Source organism: Hemitrygon akajei, unplaced genomic scaffold (genome assembly GCF_048418815.1).
Source record: "Hemitrygon akajei unplaced genomic scaffold, sHemAka1.3 Scf000033, whole genome shotgun sequence".
Lineage (NCBI taxonomy): Eukaryota > Metazoa > Chordata > Chondrichthyes > Myliobatiformes > Dasyatidae > Hemitrygon > Hemitrygon akajei.
Window position 1 is genome coordinate 17,004,571 of NW_027331919.1, and position 26,351 is coordinate 17,030,921.

At 43.2% G+C, this 26,351-nt stretch overlaps 1 protein-coding gene across 1 annotated transcript in view; it reads right to left on the minus strand.

The window, feature by feature from the left end:
- Positions 1 to 18,693, minus strand: part of LOC140719899 (NACHT, LRR and PYD domains-containing protein 3-like) — a 51,093-nt gene extending 32,400 nt beyond the window's left edge. The window contains exons 1-7 of the mRNA XM_073034825.1: positions 18,538 to 18,693; positions 7,219 to 7,382; positions 5,986 to 6,078; positions 3,646 to 4,077; positions 2,911 to 3,077; positions 1,050 to 1,221; positions 890 to 955 (exon numbers count right to left, since the gene is read on the minus strand). Of these exons, the coding sequence (XP_072890926.1) occupies positions 890 to 955; positions 1,050 to 1,221; positions 2,911 to 3,077; positions 3,646 to 4,077; positions 5,986 to 5,995 (847 nt within the window). The 5' untranslated portion in view covers positions 5,996 to 6,078; positions 7,219 to 7,382; positions 18,538 to 18,693. The remainder of the gene's footprint in view (positions 1 to 889; positions 956 to 1,049; positions 1,222 to 2,910; positions 3,078 to 3,645; positions 4,078 to 5,985; positions 6,079 to 7,218; positions 7,383 to 18,537) is intronic.
- Between the last annotated feature and the right edge of the window lie 7,658 nt (positions 18,694 to 26,351).

A 26,351-nucleotide genomic window follows, 5' to 3' on the forward strand; every position in this document is an offset into this window, starting at 1 on the left:
TTCGGAGGCATGTGAGGCAAGTAGAGCTTTGAGAAACTTGGATTGTTTATTCTGGAGTTAGAATAGAGATCTGCCTGATGTTTATAAGATTGAGAGATAAGATTTGGGGTAGAGAGCCTGTATTTTACTTTCAACTTAGGATTGATGACTCATAGCAGAGGGCATTTGGTAAAGTTGAAATGGGATAAATTTAGAGTACATGTGGGCAGATTTTTCACTGAGTGGTGTGTGCCTGGAATTTACAGCCTGGGTCGTGTTGGAGGCAACTATGTTATAGGTTCTTCAAGGGATACGTGAATGTGCAGGAAATGCGAGGGTATGGTCAATAGCATAAGAGAGGATAACAAAGTGGTTTTTTTTGTTCTTTCCCAGATATATAAAGAGTAAAAAAAGTAGAGGGTTGATATCGAACCGCTGGAAAATGAAGTTGTAGATTTAGTAACGGGTGCAAAAGGAAATGTCAGACATACTCTGTGGAAGTCACTAGCAGAATTCCAAATTGTAAAGAGCATCAGCGGACAGAATTGAGTGCAGCTGCTATTACGAAGGAGAAGGTGCTTCGGAATCTGAAAGGTCTGAAGAGAGAAAGGTCACCTGGACTGGGTCATACAGTGTGTCAGGAGCCTGTCTGGGGTGTGTGGGGATTCCCAGAGCGTTAGGACCCGGAGTGGAGGGTTCAGCAGACACAAGGACTGGATTAATACATTAACAGCTGGAACAGCTGGAAAAATACACTTTACAATGTTCAGGCTGCAACGAGAGATGATCTGAATTGTAACCTGAAACCAGAGATCGGCGACTGATTGATGGTGGATTTTCGTTCCCAGATTCTGCCAAGTCACAGTCTAACATTTGAGATGTGGTTTGAACTGAGCATTTCATCACTCACCTATCAGTTCAGTGGGTAACTCAGACAACCCTTGTGCGATGTTTATGTATTCCTCTGGGTCAGGACCTGTTTAAATCAATAAAAGAGTTCATGAAAACAGAACTAAAATAATTACAACTATTCAATGTGCCTTTGTGTTCAGTGCGTGTTTTTAACATACCGAGCTCCTGTATTTCCCTCAGTATCCTGTCCAACTTCGGTAACTCAGTCCTCCACATCACAAAGGATTCCCACATCGCCCTCCGGGCCCGGGAGCCTTTGCCATTCACCAAACTGAGGAAGAGTCTGGAACTCTCTGTCCGGTTTCCCTTCTCTGTCAGTTCAGTGACTTTCTATAAAAGGAAACAATTAATTTATTGTGGAGTAGATGGACAGACATGGCGAATCTCACAGATTAATATTCATCCTGGATTAATGAGCTGAGGTGAGTTTGACCGACGGTCCTGATAAGATGCAAAATTAATTTTAGACTGAACGCCTGTTCAACAGTCCAGATATGCAGCCCTTGCACTTATGTCATACAACGATATGACTATTACAGCACAGTAACACAGTCCGTGCCGAGCGCTTACTCTCACCTAGTCCCACCTACCTGCACTCAGTCCATAACCCTCCATTCCCTTCCTGTCCATATACATATCCAGTTTTTAAAATGACAATATTGAACCTGCCTTTGCCACTTCTACTGGATGCTCATTCCACACAGTTACCACTGTCTGAGTAAAGAAGTTCCCCCTCGTGTTACCCCTTAACTTTTGCCCCCAACTCTCAACTCATGTCCATTTGTTTGAATCTCGCCTACTCTCAATGGAAAAAAGCCTATCCATATCAACACTATCTATCCCCTCATAATTTTAAATGCCTCTATCAAATGCCCCCCCCCCCCGAAACTTCAACGCTGTAAAGAATAAAGACTTAACTTGTTCAACCTTTCTCTGTACTTAGGTGCTGAGACCCAGGTAACATTCTAGTAAATCTCCTCTGTACACTCTATATTTTGTTGACATCTTTATGAATAATTTGGTGGCCAGAACTGTACACAATACTCCAAATTTGGCCTTACAAATGCCTTGTACAATTTATCTTTACTTCCCAACTCCTGCACTCAATGCTCTGATTTAAAAAGGCCAGCATACCAAAAGCTTTCTTCACCACCCTATCCACATGAGATTCCACCTTCAGGGAACTATGCACCATTATTACTAGTTCACTGTGTTATACTGCACTCTTCAACGCCCTACCATTTACCATGTGTGTCCTATTTTGATTAGTCCTACAAAAATAAAGCACCTCACACTTATCAGCATTAAACTCAATCTGCAAACTTTCAGCCCACTCTTCTAACTGTCCTAAATCTCTCTGTAAGATTTGAAAACTACTTCATTTTCCACAACGCCACCTATCTTAGTATCATCTGTATACTTAGTAATCCAATGTACCACCCCATCATCCAGATCATTAATGTATATGACAAACAACATTGGACCCAGTACAGATCCCTGAGGCACACCACTAGTCAACGGCCTCCAACCTGACAAACAGTTATCCACCACTACTCTCTGGCATCTCCCATCCAGCCACTGTTGAATCCATTTATTACTTCAATATTAATACCTAACGATTGAACCTTCCTAACTAACCTTCCGTGCGGAACCTTGTCAAAGGTCTTACTGAGGTCCGGTACACGGATAAATACAGCAGGTGTGAGAGGAGAAGGTGACTCTGAACCTGCAGTTCCCAGTGCTCCCCACCTGAACAGCTGAAACAGATCTACTGAAGACAAAGGTCTTACTGAGGTCCGGTACACTGATACATACAGCAGGTGTGAGAGGAGAAGGTGACTCTGAACCTGCAGTTCCCAGTGCTCCCCACCTGAACAGCTGAAACAGATCTACTGAAGACAAGTCAGAGATCAAAGTCTCCATTGCCATGTAGAACTCATAGAACGTGCAGGAGATTAATATCGATCACTATTCGCTCTGATACCAGCAGTTCGGTGACAGTACACTAAATACACTCACCTCATTTTCTTCTCTACTGAAATGTCCCTCCTTTGTCAACATCCAACCGAGTCTTTCAACTTTTTCTTCAATTGCTTGTTTGAGTCTGTCCCTGTAGAACTTGGTCAGTTGGTACAGTCGATACTCGCCCCCCTCTGCCAGGAGGTCGGAGATTGTAAACTCTGGCTCTGCGAATATAAAATGTGAATGTAGTCACAAACTCAAATATCGCTTGTCTCCACCGCTCTCACCCAGCCCTAACAAACCAGTCATGTCTTGAACCTCAATGTTTACCTGCTTTCAGCTGGAAACACGTATTTTGCCCTAATCTCCAACACTGGCCTTAAAAAACCGACCCATCAATGCGCTGTGCGAGACGTTCCCAGAAGGAACCCATTCACCAGAAACCTGTCTCTCCCACCGTCCCACCCACTCACCGATTTCAGTTTAAAATGGGCAATAAATGTTGGGGTTATCGCTTCCCAGAGATACTCTCTCTATCCTGGTGAATACATTTCCCATAACTCATATCCTGGAAATTCTCTCTTATCTGGAGAGCTGCATTTCCTCCGATACACATCCTGGAAATCCTCAGAGCAGGTAGGACATTTCCTGTAGTGCGGTAACCGGTGCCACACTACACCGCATGCACCACGCCCACACTTTATCCCTCTCTGACCAATCCTCCAACAAGGAATCACATTTACCCACTTCCCACCTCATTCTGCGAACACATCACCCTCGTGTTTCACTCACCCACTCCCTGTTGGGCACTTGACAATTCCGTGTTTAATGAGTTTCCGAGCTGACAGGAAGTCGCCTCACTTGTGCCGGTTCCAGGGACCTGCTCAGTGTCTCTGACATCACTGTCTCTGGGCTGACAGGCAGTCGCCTCACTTGTGCCGGTTCCAGGGTCCTGCTCAGTGTCTCTGACGTCACTGTCTCTGGGCTGACAGGCAGTCGCCTCACGTGTGCTGGGTCCAGGGTCCTGCTCAGTGTCTCTGACGTCACTGTCTCTGGGCTGAATTTGCTTCTCCTCCTCTGCGGCCGGACCGCAATCCATTGGGACATTGCTCTCAATCTGACCCTGCTTTGGAACCTTGCTTCCCGTGTCTCGATCATCTTCCCTCGATGAGTTGCCTGGTAAAAATCTCTTGAGTACTTTCTGTACCGGATTTAATTTCCCACCTGCAGTAAATGATGAATTGCAGGTTTAGAGTGATTTATACTCGAACAAGGATTCACAACGGGTGTCTGCAATGGAGCCAGGAACCCGGCTGACCGGATTTGGAGTGGGACTGTGCTGGTGAATGTGAACCACACTTCCTGCCAGGTGACCATCACGGTAAGCCAGTGAGTGGACACATCCACTCCCAGTAAAAGAACTGGATAGACACAGTAATACTGATCACCGACTACGCATTAGCTGAACACACCAATAACCAGCGGTTATTAATGGAAAGACATTAGGTGATACCGGGAATTATCATTGGGATTATCTCCCACAAACATAAATCTCCCTGGATCACAAACTGTCCAGTCACCTGTATCACTCACAGACAAGCCACTGGATTACTCGTGGTCCGATCCTCCAGATCGAATGTTTTCCGGTTGCTTTGTCACATGCTGTCTTGTACCCCGGGTCAAAGACTGACCACTGCCTTGAGACGGACAACGTCCAGCCCCCTGGGTTACAGATTGAACATAACCTTGAAGCCCATGATGCCTGGTCCCCTGGGTCTCATCATGTCTCCTGGATAATAATTGTCACGTAGCAACTATACAAGTCATTGGCAAAGGGAGAGTCTTGCGTGCAGTTCCAGTAGCTGAACAAAGTCTCGCTGAGAGAGCTTTGCATTTGCTAAGGATGCAGTTGCTAACATTCTACTGGATGGATGTGATTCAGCTGGAAAGAGTGTCGGGGAGATTCACAAGTACGTTACCGGGTGGGGTTGTTTGATATCTGTTTCGGTTGGGACAGTTTGCCCCGGAACACGGGAGCTTGAAGGGTAAACTTCCACGCGTAAAACAGAATCAGAATCAGGTTTATTATCACCGGCATGTGACGTGAAATTTGTTAACTTAGCAGCAGCTAATTTGTTATCTAGCAGAGAAAAATAAGAATGAATAAAATTAAAAATAAGTAAACAAGTAAACCAATTACGTATATTGAATAGATTTTTTTAAAATGTGCAAAAACAGAAAGACTGTATATTTTGAACAAAGTTAGGTAGTGTCCAAAGATTCAATGTCCATTTAGGAATGGGATGGCAGAGAGGACGAACCTGTTCCTGAATCGCTGAGTGTGTGCCTTCAGGCTTCTGTACCTCCTCCCTGATGGTAACAGTGAGAAAAGGGCATGCCCTGGGTGCTGGACGTCCTTAATAATGGACGCTGCCTTTCTGAGACACCGCTCCCTGAATATTTACAACTTCCGGCAGCTTCTCTCGGTCCTGTGCAGTAGCCCCTCCAGACCAGACAGTGACAGACCGATGCAGACCACAAATGAAGTGTCTCCTGATCCTCAGCCATTTCCAAGGCTGGCAATGTTCTCGGCTCGGCTACAGAAAACAGAGTTCGGAAAACTCCCCTCATCTACTTTGCGCAGCGAGGGGGTAGTTGAGAGCTGCCCTGACAAAACATGAAATGTATTATCGCACAATCTCTGAAATCCCGGAAATACTCTTGTGTTCTGCCTCTGAATTTTATAAATGAAAGTTGGAGATGTCTTTCACCTCTAAACAGGCCCTGATGTGCAACAAACCCTGAACATGGACTTTTACATAACAAACAACACCGCTGTCACATTCCTGTTTGTGTTTCACTCTCAACCTGCTGATTCAGGGTCTCCGGCTCCTTTCACTCAGGTGAAGCTTTGCCTGGTGAGTGGAGTCATTCGACCATTACTGGTGTCAGGTCCCTGCGCTGGAACTGTTGGACTGATCGATTACACAAAGGCACTTTACCAGTGGGATCAATGACACTGCTGGATGAAACTTTTTCTCTGCCCTGTTAGCGCCTGTGTAAGCTTCTTCATCTGAACTATTTTGCACCAACAGGGCAGAAGTTTAGTTATAAAGATCCAGGTGAACATACCTGTAGCCATTCTGATTCTGACTGACAGTTGTTGATTGTCGTCGTCTTGTTTACACTCTGATCGCGGTGCTGGACAGCTGGTGATGCTCTGATCTACACAGAACAAGCAGACAGTGAGTCAGAGAGAGTAGGATTACTTTGCAAATTAGGAACCAAACATCAACTCCCACACCATGTCTGTATGTCCGTCCAGTGATACCTGGAGCATCATTCTGATAAAATCACAGAGCAACAGAACACGGATACTGACCCTTCAGCCCATCGAGACAATGCTGACCACAGTTTAAACTGAGATGGTCCTAATTTTCTAAGTTGGGCCCGTTTCCCTCCTGTTCTAAGTTGCTCTTATTCTTAATACTTATAGTACTGAATTAAACACATTTCCAGCTTACTACATGATGCCCTGTCCACATCCAATCGTTCCACAGTCTCTGTGAACTTTGCATCTGCCTTTATATCAACTCTTCTATCACCTGACAAACACTCTGGTTCCCATCCCACAACGACCGAGTTTAAACCGACCCCGGCAGCTCCTGCAGTCCTGGCTGCAAGAACATTTGTTCATCTCAAGTACAGATTTAACCCAATCCTTTGGTACGGTGTCAAATGGGAACATAACTTCATTGTAAAACCTAATTCTGCTTAATCACAGATCCGTAGGTTCTGACCATTTATTAATAGAAAAGTATTTCATGATGTCAGGGTATGCAAATATAAATTATTATTTGGAATTTGCTAGTTAGGATTGAAATAAATGTGTTGGGACATTTGGCTTTAGGGGTGTTTGCTCTTAGCAGAGGCTCGCACGACGATATACTCGAGGGCAAGTGTATCATTGCAGCTTGCAATAGACAGAGGAGTCAATGACATGTTGCTGTAGTTCATGGTAATTCCACAATTCTGCAATCACTACAGCAGGGAACAAAAGCGGCACCTTATAAAGGGGGGAAATTCTGAGCATATTTTGAGATAATTGTGACATAACACAGACAAAGCAAGGAAACGTCAGAAGAGACGAGTTTGAAATGGGCAAACAGTGTAAGGGAATGTGCGTGGCTTCACAGAGCTGATGCTGACAGCACATTAGCAGATCTGGAATGATTGCAACTGGGACTGATAGAGGCATAAATGGTATTTCTTGGCTTATTCAGTCTCACTCCAGCTATTTTCTACCTTCCTTGGTACATAAATGTAATGTCTTAAAGGACTAACGTTTGAGTAAACGAGACTCACCAAACTTTCTCCTGAGTGAGTCAATGGAAACTCTGATTCAGACGGGTTCTCTCCAGTTGGTGCACTCAGTTCTCGAACTTGTTCACTTGTTGCTGTTCCCTCGTCTTCAGTTGTGATTTCTTCCAGTCGTGGGTTTTCCTTCCAATAAATCTCTCAACACATCTCTTTGACCAGAGAGATAATGAAGCGTGTTAATAATACAAAGGAAAATAAAGCATTGAATTTAAATATTGAACACATATATAATGATCTGAGTGAAGAAATCTGTGACTGCTCCTCACACTTTACAAAACCTGACATGGGATGCAAAAGAACAGACAAAAGTGCTGGAGGAACTCATCAGGCCAAGTGGCATCTGTACGTCGACTCTACTCTCTTCCATAGACGCTGAGTTCCTCCAGCATTGTGTGTGCGTTGCTTGGATTTCCAGAAACTGCAGATGATCTCTTTTCCTGTGATAGGATACAAATAAGTCATCATTCAGTAATGGTAGAAGATACAACTCATAATGCATAGAAGTAGAATTAGGTGACTCTAGTCTTCTCCAGAATCAGTCATGGATGATTATGTTTCCAACACCGTATTCTTGCTTCCCTGCTACAACACTCAACCTATTTAGCAATCCACACGAATATACCCAACGATTTTCCACTGAGGCCAGGGAAGAAAAAAGTAACAGAGGAAATGGGTTAAGGGTGAAGGGGGGAAGTTTAAAGGGAACATTGGGGGCGTGCTTCTTCACACAGAGAGTGGTCGGAGTGCAGAGTGAGCTGCCAGATGAAGTGGTGATTGCGGGCTCTCTTTTGACATTTAAGAAAAACTTGGACAGGTAAATGGATGTGAGGTGTATGGAGGAATATGGTCCAGGTGCAGGTCAGTGGGACTAGGCAGAAAAATGGTTCGGCACAACCAAGAAGGACCAAAAGGCATATGTCTGTGCTGTAATGTTCTATGGCTCCACGATAGCCTCCACCACCCTCTGTGGCTTCAAACTCCACAGACCAACCAACATTTGGATAAAGTAATTGCTGTTGTCCCAGTTTTAAAGTGAACTTTCTTTATTCTGAGGCGGCACTCTCAGATACCAGACGCTCCGTTTAAAAAAGACATTCTTTCCATTGCCACTGCGTCCAGACTTGTTATTTAGTTGGTGTAAATAATCATCCCCACTCTAACTATCCCCCGCTCCACCAACCCCAATCACAATCCCCCTGAACTCCACTGAACACAGGCCCAGGGCCATCAAATGCTCCACATGCATGGCAGGCAGTGACTAGTGGGGTAACGCAAGGCTCAGTGCTGAGACCCCAGTTGTTTGCAAGATATATTAATGATTTAGACGAGTGAATTAAATGCAGGCATCTCCAAGTTTGCGGATGACACGAAGCTGGGCGGCGGTGTTAGCTGTGAGGAGGATGCTAAGAGGATGCAGGGTGATTTGGATAGGTTGGGTGAGTGGGCAAATTCATGGCAGCTGCAATTTAATGTGGATAAATGTGAGGTTATCCACTTTGGTTGCAAGAACAGGAAAACAGATTATTATCTGAACGATGACTGATTAGTAAAAGGGGAGGTGCAACGAGACCTGGGTGTCATTGTACACCACTCATTGAAGGTGGGCATGCAGGTACAGCAGGCGGTGAACAAGGCAAATGGTATGTTGGCATTCGTAGCAAAAGGATTTGAGTACAGGAGCAGGGAGGTTCTACGGCAGTTGTACAAGGCCTTGGTGAGACCGCACCTAGAGTATTGTCTGCAGTTTTGGTCCCCTAATCTGAGGAAAGACATTCTTGCCATAGAGGGAGTACAGACAAGGTTCACCAGATTGATTCCTGGGATGACAGGACTTTCATATGAAGAAAGACTGGATCTACTAGGCTTATACTCACTGGAACTTAGAAGATGGAGGGGTATCTTATTGAAATGTATAAAATTCTAAAGGGATTGGACAGGCTGGATGCAGGAAGATTGTTTCCGATGTTGGGGAAGTCCAGAACGAGGGGTTTAAGGATAAAGGGGAAGCCTTTTAGGACCGAGATGAGGAAAAACTTCTTCACACAGAGAGTGGTGAATCTGTGGAATTCTCTGTCACAGGAAACAGTTGAGGCCGGTTCATTGTCTATATTTAAGAGGGAGTTAGATGTGGCCCTTGTGGCTAAAGGGATCGGGGGTATGGAGAGAAAGCAGGTACAGTGTTCTGAGTTGGATGATCAGCCATGATCATACTGAATGGCGGTGCAGGCTCGATTGGCCAAATGGCCTACTCCTAGGCCTATTTTCTATGTTTCTATAATGCTTATCATTCCTCAGATTATTCTTTGAAACTTGTTTGCAACAACTGTACTGAATACATTTCCGAGGAAAACAGGACAATTGGTACCAGGATAATGTACCGGAAAAAGCTCTCGTTTCTTTACTCTTCTATCAAATCTCACAAAACGAGCGCTACTGCACTGGTCGATTCGCAGGAGATTTAAAGTTTTCCAGGGTGAATGTAATAAAGTGATACTGGAATTACCAGAAACGCTCAGAAGGTAAGGAACAGCTGTGGGGAGACGGAAATCGTTAGCGATTCCATTTTCCGAACCTTCCGTCAGAATGGATTCAAACATCATTCAGGTTTTAGTAAAAATTCTTGGGTTGTTCTCCATGGAACGGTGGGGACTGTGGGAAGATCTGACAGAGGTTTATAAGATTATGAAAGACATAGACAGAGTAGCCAGGGAGCATGTTTTCGCTGGTTAGAAATATCTAATACTAGAGGACATGCAATGAAGGTGTGAGGGAGAAGATGCAAAGGGAATGTGAGGTATTACTCAGACAGATGTGGATGCCTGGATTGCCCTTTCTGTTATGGTGGTGGAAGCAAATACACTGCAGGCTTTTTAAGAGACGTTTAGATAGGCACATGGGTGTGAGGAAGATTGAGAGGATATGGACCTTGTGTAGGAGGGAGTCATTAGTTTATTTCGGGGGGTGTTGATTTTCTTTTCAGCTGGTTTGGAACACCATTGTGGCGGGAAGGCCTGTTCCTGTGACGTACTGTTCCATGTTATGTTCTTTCTTCAACATCTTGAATTTCTCTTTGACTCACACCGGCAGATAGACAGGTGACAGACAGGGGGAATTTCCAAATGCGAATTGAATTCTGAAACCCCGATCTACTTCTGGTGCAAACACATTTAGCCTATTTAATCAGAGCCGTTCCCTGTGAGGGATGGAATGGGGACCCGTTCTCTAACGTCACTCTATGGGCAGACAATCAATATCAGTCTCCATATGTCCAGACACTCCTGTGTCTAACGTCACTTTATGGACAGACAATCAATGTCACTCTCCGTATGTCCAGACATTCCTGTGCTTAACCTCACTTTATGGACAGACAATCGATGTCAGTCTCCATATGTCCAGACACTCCTGTGCCTAATGTCACGTTATGGACAGACAATCAATGTCAGTCTCCATATGTCCAGACACTCCTGTGCCTAACGTCACTTTATGGACATATGATCTATGTCACAGACCCAACAGTTGTGCAATATTGCAAAGGAAGAATGGCTGAATCAAAAATGCAATGACGTTGAAGGCTATATTAACAACAGCAAAGATATGCACAAAAAAAGGAAATTACTGGGATTAAGGAAACCTCCTCTACAGGATGCATAATGATCAATAAAGAATGTGAGAGCTGGATTCAGTATATAGAGCAGCTTTTTCTGAAGATAATAGAGGGGAACCCCCAGATATTAAACACATTAATTCTGGCACACCGGTTGCCAATGAAGAATAGACAATAGTCAATAGACAATAGACAATAGGTGCAGAAGTAGACCATTCGGCCCTTCGAGCCTGCACCGCCATTTTGAGATCATGGCTGATCAATTACTATCAATACCCGGTTCCTGCCTTGTCCCCATATCCCTTGATTCCCCTATCCATAAGATACCTATCCAGCTCATTCTTGAAAGCAAGCAGAGAATTGGCGTCCACTACCTTCCGAGGCAGTGCATTCCAGACCCCCACAACTCTCTGGGAGAAGAAGTTTTTCCTTAACTCTGTCCTAAATGACCTACCCCTTATTCTCAAACCATGCCATCTGGTACTGGACTCTCCCAGCATCTGGAACATATTTCCTGCCTCTATCTTGTCCAATCCCTTAATAATCTTATATGTTTCAATCAGATCCCCTCTCAATCTCCTTAACTCCAGCGTGTACAAGCCCAGTCTCTCTCACCTCTCTGCGTAAGACAGTCCAGACATCCCAGGAATTAACCTCGTGAATCTACGCTGCACATCCTCTACAGCCAGGATGTCCTTCCTTAACCCTGGAGACCAAAACTGTACACAATACTCCAGGTGTGGTCTCACCAGGGCTCTGTACAAATGCAAGAGATTTCCTTGCTCTTGTACTCAATTCCCTTTGCAATAAAGTGCACCATTCCATTAGCCTTCTTCACTGCCTGCTGTACTTGCTCATTCACCTTCAGCGACTGATGAACAAGGACTCCGAGATCTCTTTGTATTTCTCCCTTACCCAACTCTACACCGTTCAGATAATAGTCTGTCTTCCTGTTCTTACTCCCAAAGTGGATAACCTCACACTTATTCACATTAAACGCCATCTGCCAAGTATCTGCCCACTCACCTAGCCTATCCAAGTCACCCTGAATTCTCCTAACATCCTCATCACATGTCACACTGCCAACCAGCTTAGTATCATCAGCAAATTTGCTGATGTTATTTTCTATGCCTTCATCCAAATCGTTAACGTAAATGGTAAACAGCTGTGGTCCCAATACCGAGCCCTGTGGCACCCCACTAGTCACCACCTGCCATTCCGAGAAACACACATTCACCGCTACCATTTGCTTTCTATCTGCCAACCAGTTTTCTATCCATGTCAATGCCTTCCCCCCGATGCCCTGAGCTTTGATTTTACCCACCAATCTTCTATGTGGGACCTTGTCAAATGCCTTCTGGAAATCGAGGTACACTACATCCACTGGATCTCCCCCGTCCAACTTCCTCGTTACATCCTCGAAAAACTCCAACAGATTAGTCAAACATGATTTACCCATGGTAAATCCATGCTGGCTCGGCCCAATCCTATCACTGCTATCTAGATATGCCACTATTTCATCCTTAATAATGGACTCTAGCATCTTTCCCACCACCGATGTCAGGCTGACAGGTCGATAGTTCTCTGTTTTCTCCCTCCCTCCTTTCTTAAAAGGTGGGATAACATTAGCCATTCTCCAACCCTCAGGAACTGATCCTGAATCTAAGGAACATTGGAAAATGATTACCAATGCATCCGCAATTTCCAGGGCCACCTCCTTTAGTACCCTAGGGTGCAGACCATCTGGACCTGGGGATTTGTCAGCCTTCAGTCCCATCAGTCTACTCATCACCGTTTCCTTCCGAATGTCAATCTGTTTCATTTCCTCTGTTGCCCTATGTCCTTGGCCCATCCATACATCTGGGAGACTGCTTGTGTCTTCCTTAGTGAAAACAGATCTAAAGTACTCATTAAATTCTTCTGCCATTTCTCTTTTTCCCATAACAATTTCACCCAATTCATTCTTCAAGGGCCCAACATTGTTCTTAACTATCTTCTTTCTCTTCACATACCTAAAAAAGCTTTTGCTATCTTCCTTTATATTCCTGGCTAGCTTGCGTTCGTACCTCATTTTTTCTCCCCGTATTGCCTTTTTAGTTAAGTTCTGTTGGTCCTTAAAAACTTCCCAATCATCTGTCCTCCCACTCACCTTAGCTCTGTCATATTTCCTTTTTTTTAATGCTATGCAATCTCTGACTTCCTTTGTCAACCACTGTGGCCCCTTTCCCCACTTTGAATTCTTCCTTCTCTGGGGGATGAACTGATTTTGCACCTTGTGCATTATTCCCAAGAATACATGCCATTGCTGTTCCACTGTCTTTTCTGCTAGGCTATCCTTCCAGTCAACTTTGGCCAGCTCCTCTCTCATGGCTCCATAGTTTCCCCTGTTCATCTGCAACACTGACACCTCCGAGCTGCCCTGATCCTTCTCAAATTGCAGATAAAAGCTTATCATATTGTGATCACTACCTCCTAATGGCTCCTTTACTGCGAGATCGCTTATCAAATCCTGTTCATTACATAACACTAAATCCAGAATAGTCTTGTCCCTGGTCGGCTCTCGTACAAGCTGTTCCAAGAATGCATCCCGTAGGCAATCTACAAATTCCCTATCCTGTGGTCCAGCACCAACCTGATTCTCCCAGTTCACTTGCATGTTGAAATCCCCCATAACTACTGCGACATTACCTTTGCCACATGCCAATGTTAACTCCCTATTCAACTTGCACCCAATATCCATGCTACTATTTGGTGGCCTGTAGACAACACCCATTTGGGTCATTTTGCCCTTACTGTTCCTCAGTTCTATCCACACAGACTCTACTTCTCCTGACCCTATGTCCCCCCCTTGCAAAGGACTGAATCTCATTCCTCACCAACAGGGCCACCCCACCCCCTCTGCCCACATTTCTGTCCCTACGATAGCACGTATACCCTTGTACATTCATTTCCCAGGTCTGATCTCCCTGCAGCCATAACTAAAGCAATGAAAAGCATGAAACATGGTAAAGCCACTGGACCTGATGAAATATCAATGGAAGTGATACAAGCCCTAGAAGATCTGGGCATAGACATTCTTTCTGAAGTGTTTAATGGCATATATGAGTCTGGTGTATTCCCTGACCATCTCTTGAAATCAGTGTTTATAACTCTGTCTAAAATTCCTGGAACTATTGGCTGTGAAAATTATAGAACAATCAGTCTTATTAATTACATAATAAGGATTTTGTTGAAAATAGTTCTGAGTCCAATTTAAAAAAGTTAAGGCCAGAAATTTCTAAACTGCAATAAGGGTCTATTTAGAATAGAGGAGCTAGGAACGCAATTGTCATACTACGAATACTTTCAGAAAGGGCAACTGAATATCAAAATGATTTCTTTTTTATGATTTATTAAGTTCACTAAAGCATTCGACAAAATCAACATGAAAAATTATTTCAAATTCTCACTAAACTAAACATTGACAGAACGGACCAATAATCTCTTCAAAATGTATTTTGGAATCAAATGGTGGAGGTAAAAATTGATGATTTAATAAGCATTTGGACTAAAATTCAAACAGGAGTTAGGCAGAGATGCGTTGCCTCACTGAAATTATTTAATATCTATACTTAAATGATTTTCAAAGAAATAGAAGACCTAAATGGGATAAAAATTGGGGGTGTTAACATCAACAATATGAGATATACAGATGATACCACCCAAATAGCAAGTGCTGCAGAAGGCCTACAAATCCTCCGAGACAAAGTAGCACAGACAAGTGCAGATTTTAGTCTGACCATCAATTGTAAAAAAAAAATCCAAATATATCTTAACATCAAAAGAGCAGAATTCTCCCAAGTGCCAATTGTCCATCGGAAACAAAAGAGCGGCTGTAATTACCATGGTAGCTTTATATCACAAGATGCTGGAAGTAAAGTAGAAATAAAAAGAAGAATTGCCATTGCCAAAAACAACTTCCAAAAAATAAAATCTATTTTTCCCAACAGACACATTTCTGTGACAACAAGGCTTAGGCTACTAAAATGCTACATCTGGTCAATCTTGCCGTATGCTTCCGAAACATGGACGATAACACCAGAACTCCAAAGAAACGTAGAAGCAGCAGAAATGTGGTTTCTCAGAAGAATTCTGAAAATATCATCTAGAGATGGGGTAACTAATGAGACAGTACTCCAACATGCCCAGACAAAAAGATCTTTAATGAGAATATTACATGAGAGGAAACTTAAATTCCCGGGCCACGTCATTAGAAAGGGAGAAATAGAATGTCTTACATTGCAAGGCCGTATGGCTGGGAAACGTGACAGAGGAAGGCAAACAAGAAAATATATGGACACTGTGAAAGAATTAACAGATCTAAGTGTGCGAGGTATCATCGACGCTGTGAGGGAACATTGGATGTGGAGAGTCATGATCGGCCAGGCATGTAAGGCGCAAGTCACATGCAGAAGAAGAATCAATGTCAGTCTCAGATGTCCGGACACTCCTGTGCTTAACCTCACTGTATGGACAGAGAATCAATGTCAGTCTCATATGTCCAGACACTCCTGTGCTTAACGTCACTTTATGGACAGACAATCAATGTCAGTCTCCATATGTCCAGACACTCCTGTGCTTAACCTCACTTTATGGACAGACAATCAATGTCAGTCTCATATGTCCAGACACTCCTGTGCTTAACCTCACTTTATGGACAGACAATCAATGTCAGTCTCAGATGTCCAGACACTCCTGTGCTTAACCTCACTTTATGGACAGACAATCAATGTCAGTCTCAGATGTCCAGACACTCCTGTGCTTAACCTCACTTTATGGACAGACAATCAATGTCAGTCTCCATATGTCCAGACACTCCTGTGCTTAACCTCACTTTATGGACAGACAATCAATGTCAGTCTCATATGTCCAGACACTCCTGTGCTTAACCTCACTATATGGACAGACAATCAATGCCAGTCTCATATGTCCAGACACTCCTGTGCTTAACCTCACTTTATGGACAGACAATCAATGTCAGTCTCAGATGTCCAGACACTCCTGTGCTTAACCTCACTTTATGGGCAGACAATCAATGTCAGTCTCATATGTCCAGACACTCCTGTGCTTAACCTCACGTTATGGACAGACAATCAATGTCAGTCTCATATGTCCAGACACTCCTGTGATTAACCTCACTTTATGGACAGACAATCAATGTCAGTCTCAGATGTCCAGACACTCCTGTGCTTAACCTCACTTTATGGACAGACAATCAATGTCAGTCTCATATGTCCAGACACTCCTGTGATTAACCTCACTTTATGGACAGACAATCAATGTCAGTCTCATATGTCCAGACACTCCTGTGCTTAACCTCACGTTATGGACAGACAATCAATGTCAGTCTCAGATGTCCAGACACTCCTGTGCTTAACCTCACTTTATGGACAGACAATCAATGTCAGTCTCATATGTCCAGACACTCCTGTGCTTAACCTCACTTTATGGACAGACAATCAATAGTTTTAAACGATCATACTTTACGTATCGTGTTTTGTCTATTACTGTGGTCTCCATCGTTTTTTTTCTGTCTTGCTTTGGATTCAGAGTAACAATTATTCCGTTCTCCTTCACACTTGTGTACTGGAGTGACATTAAACAATTTTGGATTTTGAACCCTGGGGAGAATACCACGACCATCCACATTATGTAAACTCCCTCTTGATTCCATCAGCTCCTACAATGTCACCCTCATTCTCCTCTGGAATAAAGATCCAGCTCGGCCAAACGCTTCCTATGACTCGGCCCTCTAGCCCAGGCAACATCTTCAGTAATCTCTTCCGCACCCTCTCCAGCTTGCAAATATATTTACTACAGTAGGGTGAGCACAACTGTACATAATACTCTGTGTAGCCATGTTGATTCATACACAAATCAATGGCATGAATAGTGAATTACAGAGGTCTCAACACTGACACACACACCCACTCCATTCACAGGCCTCCATTCGCTAAAACCATCTTCAATCATCTCCCTCTGCTTCTTGTTCTCGAACCCGGAGTGAATCCTCCTCGCCAGCTCCCCGTGAATCCCACGTGACCGAACCTCCCCAATCAGCTGACGCGCGGTATTTTGTTACAGACTTTACCAAAGTTCAGAAAAACAACATCACTGCCCAACTTCACCCAACTCCCTAGTGAACTCTTAAATAATATCCAAAATACTTGACAGATACGATGTCCTACTGGGCAGTGTAGAGGGTGATTTCCCCATGACTAATGCCCAACCGCCCGAGACTTCAGCTTCACTCCATACTGAGAAAATTCCGATCCCGGCTGTGGAATTACCAACCTGGACTGAAGCCCGCATACTGCCAGTTCCATATCCTCAGTGTCACCAGCCCAATATCATCACCCATACACAGACGCTTTGGTGCCGGCGATTTGCCGTGGTGTTCCTGCCATTTGCGATTCACAGACTAAGGTGGAACTGGAACCTAATGACCCTCTGCCGGGGCCGGGGCTCAGACTGATTCCCCGGTCTGTGTAGAGGATGCGGATACACTTCAGCCTGACCCCAGCAGCATAACCGAGCACATTTGATCACACAATCTTCCTGCTGTGAGGGATCTTGCCCAGCACAGCTGGCTGCCATGTTTCCCGCAGTGTAGCAGGAACAAACTGTAAAATTACAAAGTAGAAAATGCTGGGGAACTCAGTACATCAGACTACATCTCTGAAAGGTGAAATGGTGGAAGACCCAGTTCCAGAACTGAGACTGTCCGAGATCTGCTGAGCGTCTCCAGTATTTTTCTCCTCCTTACTTTAAATTTCCTGCAACTGTAGCACTTCCTCCCTCATCATTTTAATGCACAGATAGTAACTGATTGCCACCCTTAACTGTAAATGTTATTCTGACCCTGGTGTAACACAGCCCATACAGTCAATGCTCACAGCATCCTTTCCCCCCACTATCGCTCTGTGCATTTGCCCCTGAGGCCGCTGTCTCTGCGCTGAGAGGCCGTGACCACAGAACCAGTGAAACACTCGCTGCAGCTCTGACAGGCTGTTACCATGGAAACAGAGGAAGTGGCTCACTGAAAATAACCGAAAAAGGAAATAGCAAACTCACCATGTGATACAAGTGTCGTTTTGACAAAGACGAACACTGCAGCCATTTTGTAACGGTGAAACTAAAATTGAAATGGCCGCTTTTACCCCGCCGCGTATTGTGTTCAAATAAACCTCTGTCTGAACGGGGGAAAGATGCATCTACTCATACACGTGGAGCAGTGACCCGAGGGTGAGATCACACTGTTTAACCCTCGCTGTCTGCAAGCACACAACGGGCCGAACGGCCGCTTCCGGTGTGATGGAAGCATTTAAAACAAATATCGACCCCCAGGCATCGATCCAGATGAAGTCTGGATCCGCTACCGGGCCGGGTGATGGAGGTAAAGCTCCCCAGGTACATCTTAATGCGTGTGTTTAATCTCGGCATCACCACCTCATCCCGCTCCTGGGACCAGAACACCAGGGGCTGAGCGGCGGCTCATCTCAGGCGGTCCGGCGTGAAGGTCCCATAACCCGGACCGACCACGACAGGTTGGATCCAGGAAGCGGGACGAGGCCGCCAGTTCGAGGAAGTTAACGGGACTCTCTGCCCGACATCAGGTACCCTCAACCACCCCCCTCCCCCGAATCGGCTTCAGTACTCACCGATGGGAAATTGTTGGTCGCGTTCACCACTAATGACCGGCCTCAATGCTCACTGATGAGAACTTGATTAATTTGTCCCGCAGACAGCGGTCGGTCCACCAGCTCCCCGCCGACGTCCCGCTTCAACAGAGGACGGAAAGAAAAGCACCGCCCATCCGGAGACTGTGAGAGCGGGGGCGGGGCCTCGGAAGCGAGAACCTCAGATGCTGCAGATCTGTGTTTGAAATGGGCGCCAGACGCTGGATCACGTGACGGGTGGAGGGACTCCCTCCTGAACCGGGGACTCTGCTCCTCGCCCCTCACACTGCCCGACCTACGCCGCATTTTAAACCTTATTTCATAATTACACCAGCTACATTTCTTATTTTCCCCTCTGTCTCTTTCCCGTCCCCATTGCTCCGCCTCCCGGTTCCTGGAGCTTTGCGGGTTCGATTCCATCCCGGTCCGATACACAATGTGCACCCGAACAGGAATTGCGCAGTTTTCATTGAAATCACTTGTATGTTTATAAACAGTAACTTCTATTCACAATCCTCCGGAGCCTCACTGAACAGGAACCCTGTAACATCAAGTGAGAAACAGCAGGAGGATGTTCGGCCCCTCCAACCATCAATAAGATGGCGGCTGCTCTCCCATCTCAGCCCACACGTTTCTGCTTGATCCTCATTTCCTCGATCCCTTCGGTCTCCACACAACCGCCGGCCTCTGTTTTATGTGAAGATGATCACTGAGACTTCATCGTCCTCCAGGAATTAGTCTGGTGAATCTCTAAAGCATTCTCTAACTTCCTATAATCCTCTATGGAATTAAATTCTATTTCTGCAGCCCTGTCTTCCCTCCACAACTCACCTCCCACCCCTGTCACTATTTCCACCTCCCCTCTAACCTGGATCCACCTCTCTCTCCCCAGCTCTTGCCCCATCCCCACCACTCACCGCTTTTCTCTGAATATTTCCTGTCCACTCTCAGTCCAGTGGGAGGGTATCGGCCCGAAATGTTCACGGTCCATTTCCTTCCACAGCCGCTGCCCGACCCATTGTATTCCTCCGGCAGTTTGTTCTTTGGTCTGTATAACCCGTGTTAGTATGGGGAGCGGGATTTTACACCAAATACTCTCAGATGCTGCGGTCAAAGGAACACGTACAACACGCTGGAGGAACGTAAAGTCAACGTTTCAGGCAGAGACCCTTCGGCAGGACTGAGAGGGAGGGGGCAGGGGCACTATAGTCTGTGGTGGGAAAGCTGTTGGAAAAGATTCTTAGAGATAGGATCTATGGGCATTTAGAGAATCATGATCTGATCAGGTATAGTCAGCATGGCTTTGTGAAGGGCAGATCGTGCCTAACAAGCCTGATAGAGTTCTTTGAGGAGGTGACCAGGCATATAGATGGGGGTAGTGCAGTGGATGTGATCTACATGGATTTTAGTAAGGCATTTGACAAGGTTCCACACGGTAGGCTTATTCAGAAAGTCAGAAGGCATGGGATCCAGGGAAGTTTGGCCAGGTGGATTCAGAATTGGCTTGCCTGCAGAAGGCAGAGGGTCGTGGTGGAGGGAGTACATTCAGATTGGAGGCTTGTGACTAGTGGTGTCCCACAAGGATCTGTTCTGTGACCTCTACTTTTTGTGATATTTATTAACGACCTGGATGTGGGGGTGGAAGGGTGGGTTGGCAACTTTGCAGACGACATAAAGGTTGGTGGTGTTGTAGATAGTGTACAGGATTGTCAACGATTGGGGAGAGACATTGATAGGATGCATAAGTGGGCTGAGAGGTGCCAGATGGAGTTCAACCCGGAAAAGTGTGAGGTGGTACACTTTGGAAGGACAAATTCCAAGGCAGAGTACAAAGTAAATGACAGGATACTTGGTAGTGTGGAGGAGCAGAGGGTTCTGGGGGTACATGTCCACAGACCCCTGACGTTGCCTCACAGGTAGATAAGGTAGTTAAGAAAGCTTATGGGGTGTTAGCATTCATAAGTCGAGGGATAGAGTTTAATAGACGCGATGTAATGATGCAGCTCTATAAAATTCTAGTTTGGCCACACTTGGAGTACTGTGTCCAGTTCTGGCCGCCTCTCTATAGGAAGGATGTGGAAGCGTTGGAAAAGGTACAAAGGAGATTTTCCAGGATGCTGCTTGGTTTACACAGTATGGATTATGATCAGAGATTAAGGGAGCTAGGGCTTTACTCTTTGGAGAGAAGGAGGATGAGAGGAGACATGATAGAGGTGTACAAGATATTAAGAGGAATAGACAGAGTGGACAGCCAGCGCCTCTTCCCCAGGGCACCACTGCTCAGTACAAGAGGACATGACTTTAAGGGAAGGGGAGGGAAGTTCAAGGGGGATATTAGAGGAAGGTTTTTCACTCTGAGAGTGGTTGGTGCGTGGAATGCACTGCCTGAGTCAGTGGTGGAGGCAGATACACTAGTCAAGTTTAAGAGACTTAGACAGGTATATGGAGGAATTTAATGTGGGAGGTTATATGGCAGGCAGGGTTTGAGGGTCGGAACAATATTGTGGGCTGAAGGGCCTGTAATGTGCTGTACTATTCTATGTTCTATAAAGAAGAGGGAAGGGTGGGAAGGAGAAGGCTTTTAGGTGCCAGGTGAAAAACGGGTAAGGAGAAAGATCAAGGTGTGGGGGAGGGGAAGCAGAGTGGGGTCAGGCAGGAAAGGTAGAGAAGGAGTGTAAGGGGAAAGCACTATGTGTAGTTGAAGAAGGCAGAATCATGAGAGAGATGATATTGGTGACAAATATGATTATATGATATGTATGTACAATATCTGAAGTATATCTTCTGGAAATGTTTGTTTGATGATGAACTTCAATAAAAAAAAAATTACAAAAAAAGTAAATTTACTGATGACACAAAGTTTGGGGGTATTGTGGATAGTGTGGAGGGCTGTCGAGGTTACAGCGGGACATTGATAGGATGGAATACTGTGCTGAGAAGTGGCAGAGGGCGCTCAACCCAGATAATTGTGAGGTGGTTCATTTTGGTAGGTCAAATATCATGGCAGAATTTCGTATTAATGGCAAGACTCTTGGCAGTGTGGAGGATCAGAGGGATCTTGGGGTTCGAGTCCATACGACACTCAAAACAGCTGCGCAGGCAGACTCTGTGGTTAAGAGGGCGTACGGTGCATTGGTCTTCATCAACCATGGGATGAGTTCAAGTGTCAAGAGGTAAAGTTACAGCTATTTAGGATCCTGGTCAGACCCAACCTGGAGTACTGTACTTAGTCCTAGTCCCCTCAGTACTGAAAGGATGTGGAAACTATACAAAGTTTGTTGAAGAGATTCATAAGGATTTTTCAGGATTGGGGAGCAAGCCTTATGAGAATAGGTTGAGTGAACTTGGCCTTTTCTCCTTCGACAGATGGAGGATGAGATGTGACATGATAGAGATGTATAAGATGATGAGAGGCATTGATCGTGTGGATAGTCAGCGGCTTTTTCTCAGGGCTGAAATGGCTAACGCGAGAGGACACAGTTTTAAGAGGCTTGGAAATAGGTACCGAGGCGATGTCCGGGGGAAGGTTTTTGTACGCACACAGTGGTGAGTGCGTGGAATGGGCTGCCGGCGACAGTGGTGGAGGCGGATAGAGTGGGGTGTTTTAGGAGAATTTTGGGCAAGTAGATGGAACTTAGAGGAATAGAGGGCTGATGGGTAACCCTAGGAATTATCGAAAGTAAGTTCATGTTTGGGACAGCACTGTTGGCCGAAGGGCCAGTATATTATGTTATAGGTTCTCTATGTTTCTATGCTTCTATGTTCTCAGTTCATTCCATACCGCCAATGCTCACAGCATCCTTTCCTCCCACTATCATTCTGTTTCATTTGCTCCTGAGGCCACTGTCTCTACCCTGAGAGGCGGTGAACACTGAGCGTTAAAAAAATGTGCAGCTCTTCTTGCAGCTCTGGTGGGCCGTTACCCTGGAAACGGAGGAAGTAGCTCACCACAAAATAACCGAAAAGGGAAATGACAAACTCGACATCGTATGCTGTGAGTTTCATTGTGACAAAGGTTGACACTGCAGCCATTCTGAAATGAAGAATCTAAAACTGTAAAGTCTGCTTTTAACGTGCTGTATTCAGTTAATTCTCTAGTAGTTCTGGCTAACAAAAAATGATCAATAGTTAGCGATCAATAATATATTAACCCCTGCCGTAAATATACGCAGTGTCAGCCTCAATCACCATCTGTTGCTACAAACTCCACAGATTGACCACTCTTTTGCTGACGAAGTTTCTCTCATCTCAGTTTTAAAGGGAAGCGTGATTATTCCGAGTCTGTCCTCTCAGACCCCAGACTCTCCGTCTGATGGAAATATCCTCCCCATGTCCACTGTATCCAGGCTGTTCAGCATTCTGTGGGTTTCAATAAGATCCCGTCCCCCTCTATACTTCTGAACTCCATGGAGTACAGGCCCAGTGTCATCAAAGGCTTGACTCTTGGCCGTGTGGAGGATCAGAGGGATCTTGGGGTCCGAGTCCATAGGACACTGAATGCAGCTGCGGAGTTTGATTCTGTGGTTAAGAAGGCGTACGGTCTTTGATCTCAACAAGATCAAAATCCAAGATCAATTTTGATAAAATGCTTAAGGTATCAAGATAAAGAAATGATCCTGAAGGCAGCTACTCAGGATGCCAAAGAGAGAAAAGGGCCATTGATAATAGAAGGGAAACGAGTTTGTTTTTTTTTACCCAGACATAAGTTAGATCTTCTGAAGAGGCGGAAAGAATTTAATCCAGTGAAAAAATCTTTATGGGAAAAGGGTTATAAATTTTTATTGAGCTACCCAGCAAAATTGATTATTTTTCTGGAAGATGGAGAAAGAAGTTTTTTTGTTGACTACCGGAAAGTGGAGAAATTTGTACAAGAACTACCCGATGTTCATGACGAGGACTAATAAATTATAGAAATGAAATGGACTTATGATAAAGATTGAAATAAGGTTGGACTTGATGGACATTTATATAGAAAAAATAGTCGAGGAGAATTAATTGGGAGTAGAGATATTAATTATTTTCTTTTTTTTTCTTCATTCATATATATATATATGTTTTTTTTTCTTTCTTTTTGCGGGGGAGCTGGAGGAGCTCCTGATCGACGGCTGCGAGTTTCATGTGTACAATCATGGCGACTGCCTTGACTGGATGGTTGGGGAGAGGCACATAGCAACATGGAGAATTTTAAAGAGTTCCCAAGGTATTATGAATGACTAATTTGCTTAATTTATTAAGTTTTAATGTTAATGGAATTAATGGGCCTGTGAAAAGAAAGTGAGTTTTAACATATATTAAGAAAATGAAAGGAGATATAACTTTTTTACAAGAAAAGCATTTAACAGAAACAGAACATAAGAAATTAAAGAGAGATTGGGTTGGAAATGATATTGCAGCTTCATTTAATTCAAAATCGAGAGGAGTTGAAATGTTGGTTAATAAGTCTTTACCAATTAAAATACAAATTGTAATAATTGATTCTGGGGGGAGATATGTAATTATACATTGTCAATTTTTTCAGAATTATGGACTTTTATGAATATTTATGCACCAAATGAAAATGATACAACATTTATACAAGAAGTCTTTTTGAAATTGGCTGTTGCACATGAAATAGACATAAAACTTATTCAAGGATTGATTTTTTTTATTATCAAAAAATATTCAAGATAGAGTGAAAAGTGTGGAATATAAAGCAAGAATACTGTCAGATCATTCTCCCTTGATAATGACAATGATAATGATGGATAAGGAGAAATCGATTTATAGATGGAGATTTAATTCAATTTTATTAAAACGTCAAGATTTTTGTGATTTTATGAAAAAAACAAATTCAGTTTTTTTTGGATACAAATTTACATTCAGTAGAGGATAAAATTGTATTATGGGAAGAGATTAAAGCATATTTAAAGGGTCAGATTATAAGTTATACATCTAAAATCAAGAAGGAATATGCAGCAGAAATAGATCAGTTGGAAAAAGATATTATGAAGATAGAAAAAGAATCTCAAAGACACATGACAGAAGAAAAACGAAGACAACTTGTTAACAAAAAACTACAATATAATACGCTCCAGGCATATGAATCAGAAAAAGTAATTATGGGAACTAAACAGAAATATTATGAACTAGGTGAAAGATCACATAAAGCTCTTGCTTGGCAGTTGAAAACAGAACAGGTTTCTAAAACAATAAATGCAATTAGAGCAAGTGTAAACAAGGTTACTTATAAGCCTTTAGAAATTAATGAAACTTTAAAAAAATTTTATACTGAACTATATCAATCAAAATCAAAAAATAAGATTACTAAGATAGATAATTTTTTATCACAAATAACCCTTCCAAAATTAAATTTCGAAGAACAGAAAGGATTAGATATGCCTTTTACATTAAAAGAGGTTGAAGAAGCTTTAGGATCACTTCAGACTAATAAATCTCCAGGAGAAGATGGTTAGTCTCCTGAGTTTTATAAAAAAATTAAAGGTTTATTAATTCCTCCTTTTATGGAATTAATATATCAAGTGGAAAGAATGCATACACTCCCACAATCTTTTTTAACAGCGATCGTAACTGTACTGCCAAAAAAAGATAGAGATCCTTTAAAACCAGCATCATATAGGCCTGTTTCTTTGCTGAATACAGATTATAAAATAATAGCAATTTTTTTTCTAATAGAATATCTAAATATTTACCAAAATTAATGCATATGGACCAAACAGGTTTTATTAAAAATAGACAATCAATGGATAATATAACCCGGTTAATTAGTATAATTCATTTGGCACAAAAAAACGAGGAAATGGGTGTGGCAGTTGCTTTGGATGCAGAAAAAGCGTTTGATAGATTGGAATGTGATTTTTTATTTAACGTATTGGAAAAATATGAATTCGGAAAATCTTTTATACAATGGATTAAAATTCTAAATACTAATCCTCAAGCTAAAGTAGTTACAAATGGTCAGATTTCAACACCATTTTGTTTAACGAGGTCAACTTGACAAGGCTGCCTATTATCACCTGCTTTATTTGTATTGGCAATAGAACCATTAGCGGAATTAATTAGAACAGATTCAGATATTGAGGGCATTAGAGTTAATCAAGAAGAATATAAGATTAACTTATTTGCTAATGATGTTTTGATTTACTTAACAAACCCATTGCAATCTTTGCAAAGATTATCTTTTAGATTGGAAGAATATGGGGAAATATCGGGTTATAAAGTAAATTGGGATAAAAGTGAGATTTTACCCCTTACCAATGGAAATTATAATCAATGCCGATTAGCAACTCAATTTCGATGGTCAATAAATGGGATAAAATATTTAGGTATCAGAGTTAATAATGATGTAAAAAATTTATATAAACAAAATTATTTGCAATTATTAAAAAAATAAAAGAGGATCTTGATAAATGGATGATATTACCAATAACATTAATAGGTAGCGTTAATGTTGTAAAAATGAATATATTTCCTAGATTGTAATATTTATTTCAAACTCTACCAATACAATTACCTCAGAAGTTTTTTCAAGAACTGAATAAATAAGTAATGAAATTTCTTTGGAAAGGAAAGATGTCAAGAATATCATTGGAAAAATTGACATGTAAATTTGATTTAGGAGGGTTACAACTTCCAAACTTTAAGAATTATTATAAAGCAAATCAACTTAGATTTATTGCGTATTTTTTTGATGAAGAAAAACCGGCATGGATTAGAATAGACTTAGATAAGATAGGAGAAAATACACCAGAAGATTTTATATATAAATGGGAATCCAAATGGATACGGGAAAAAAAAGA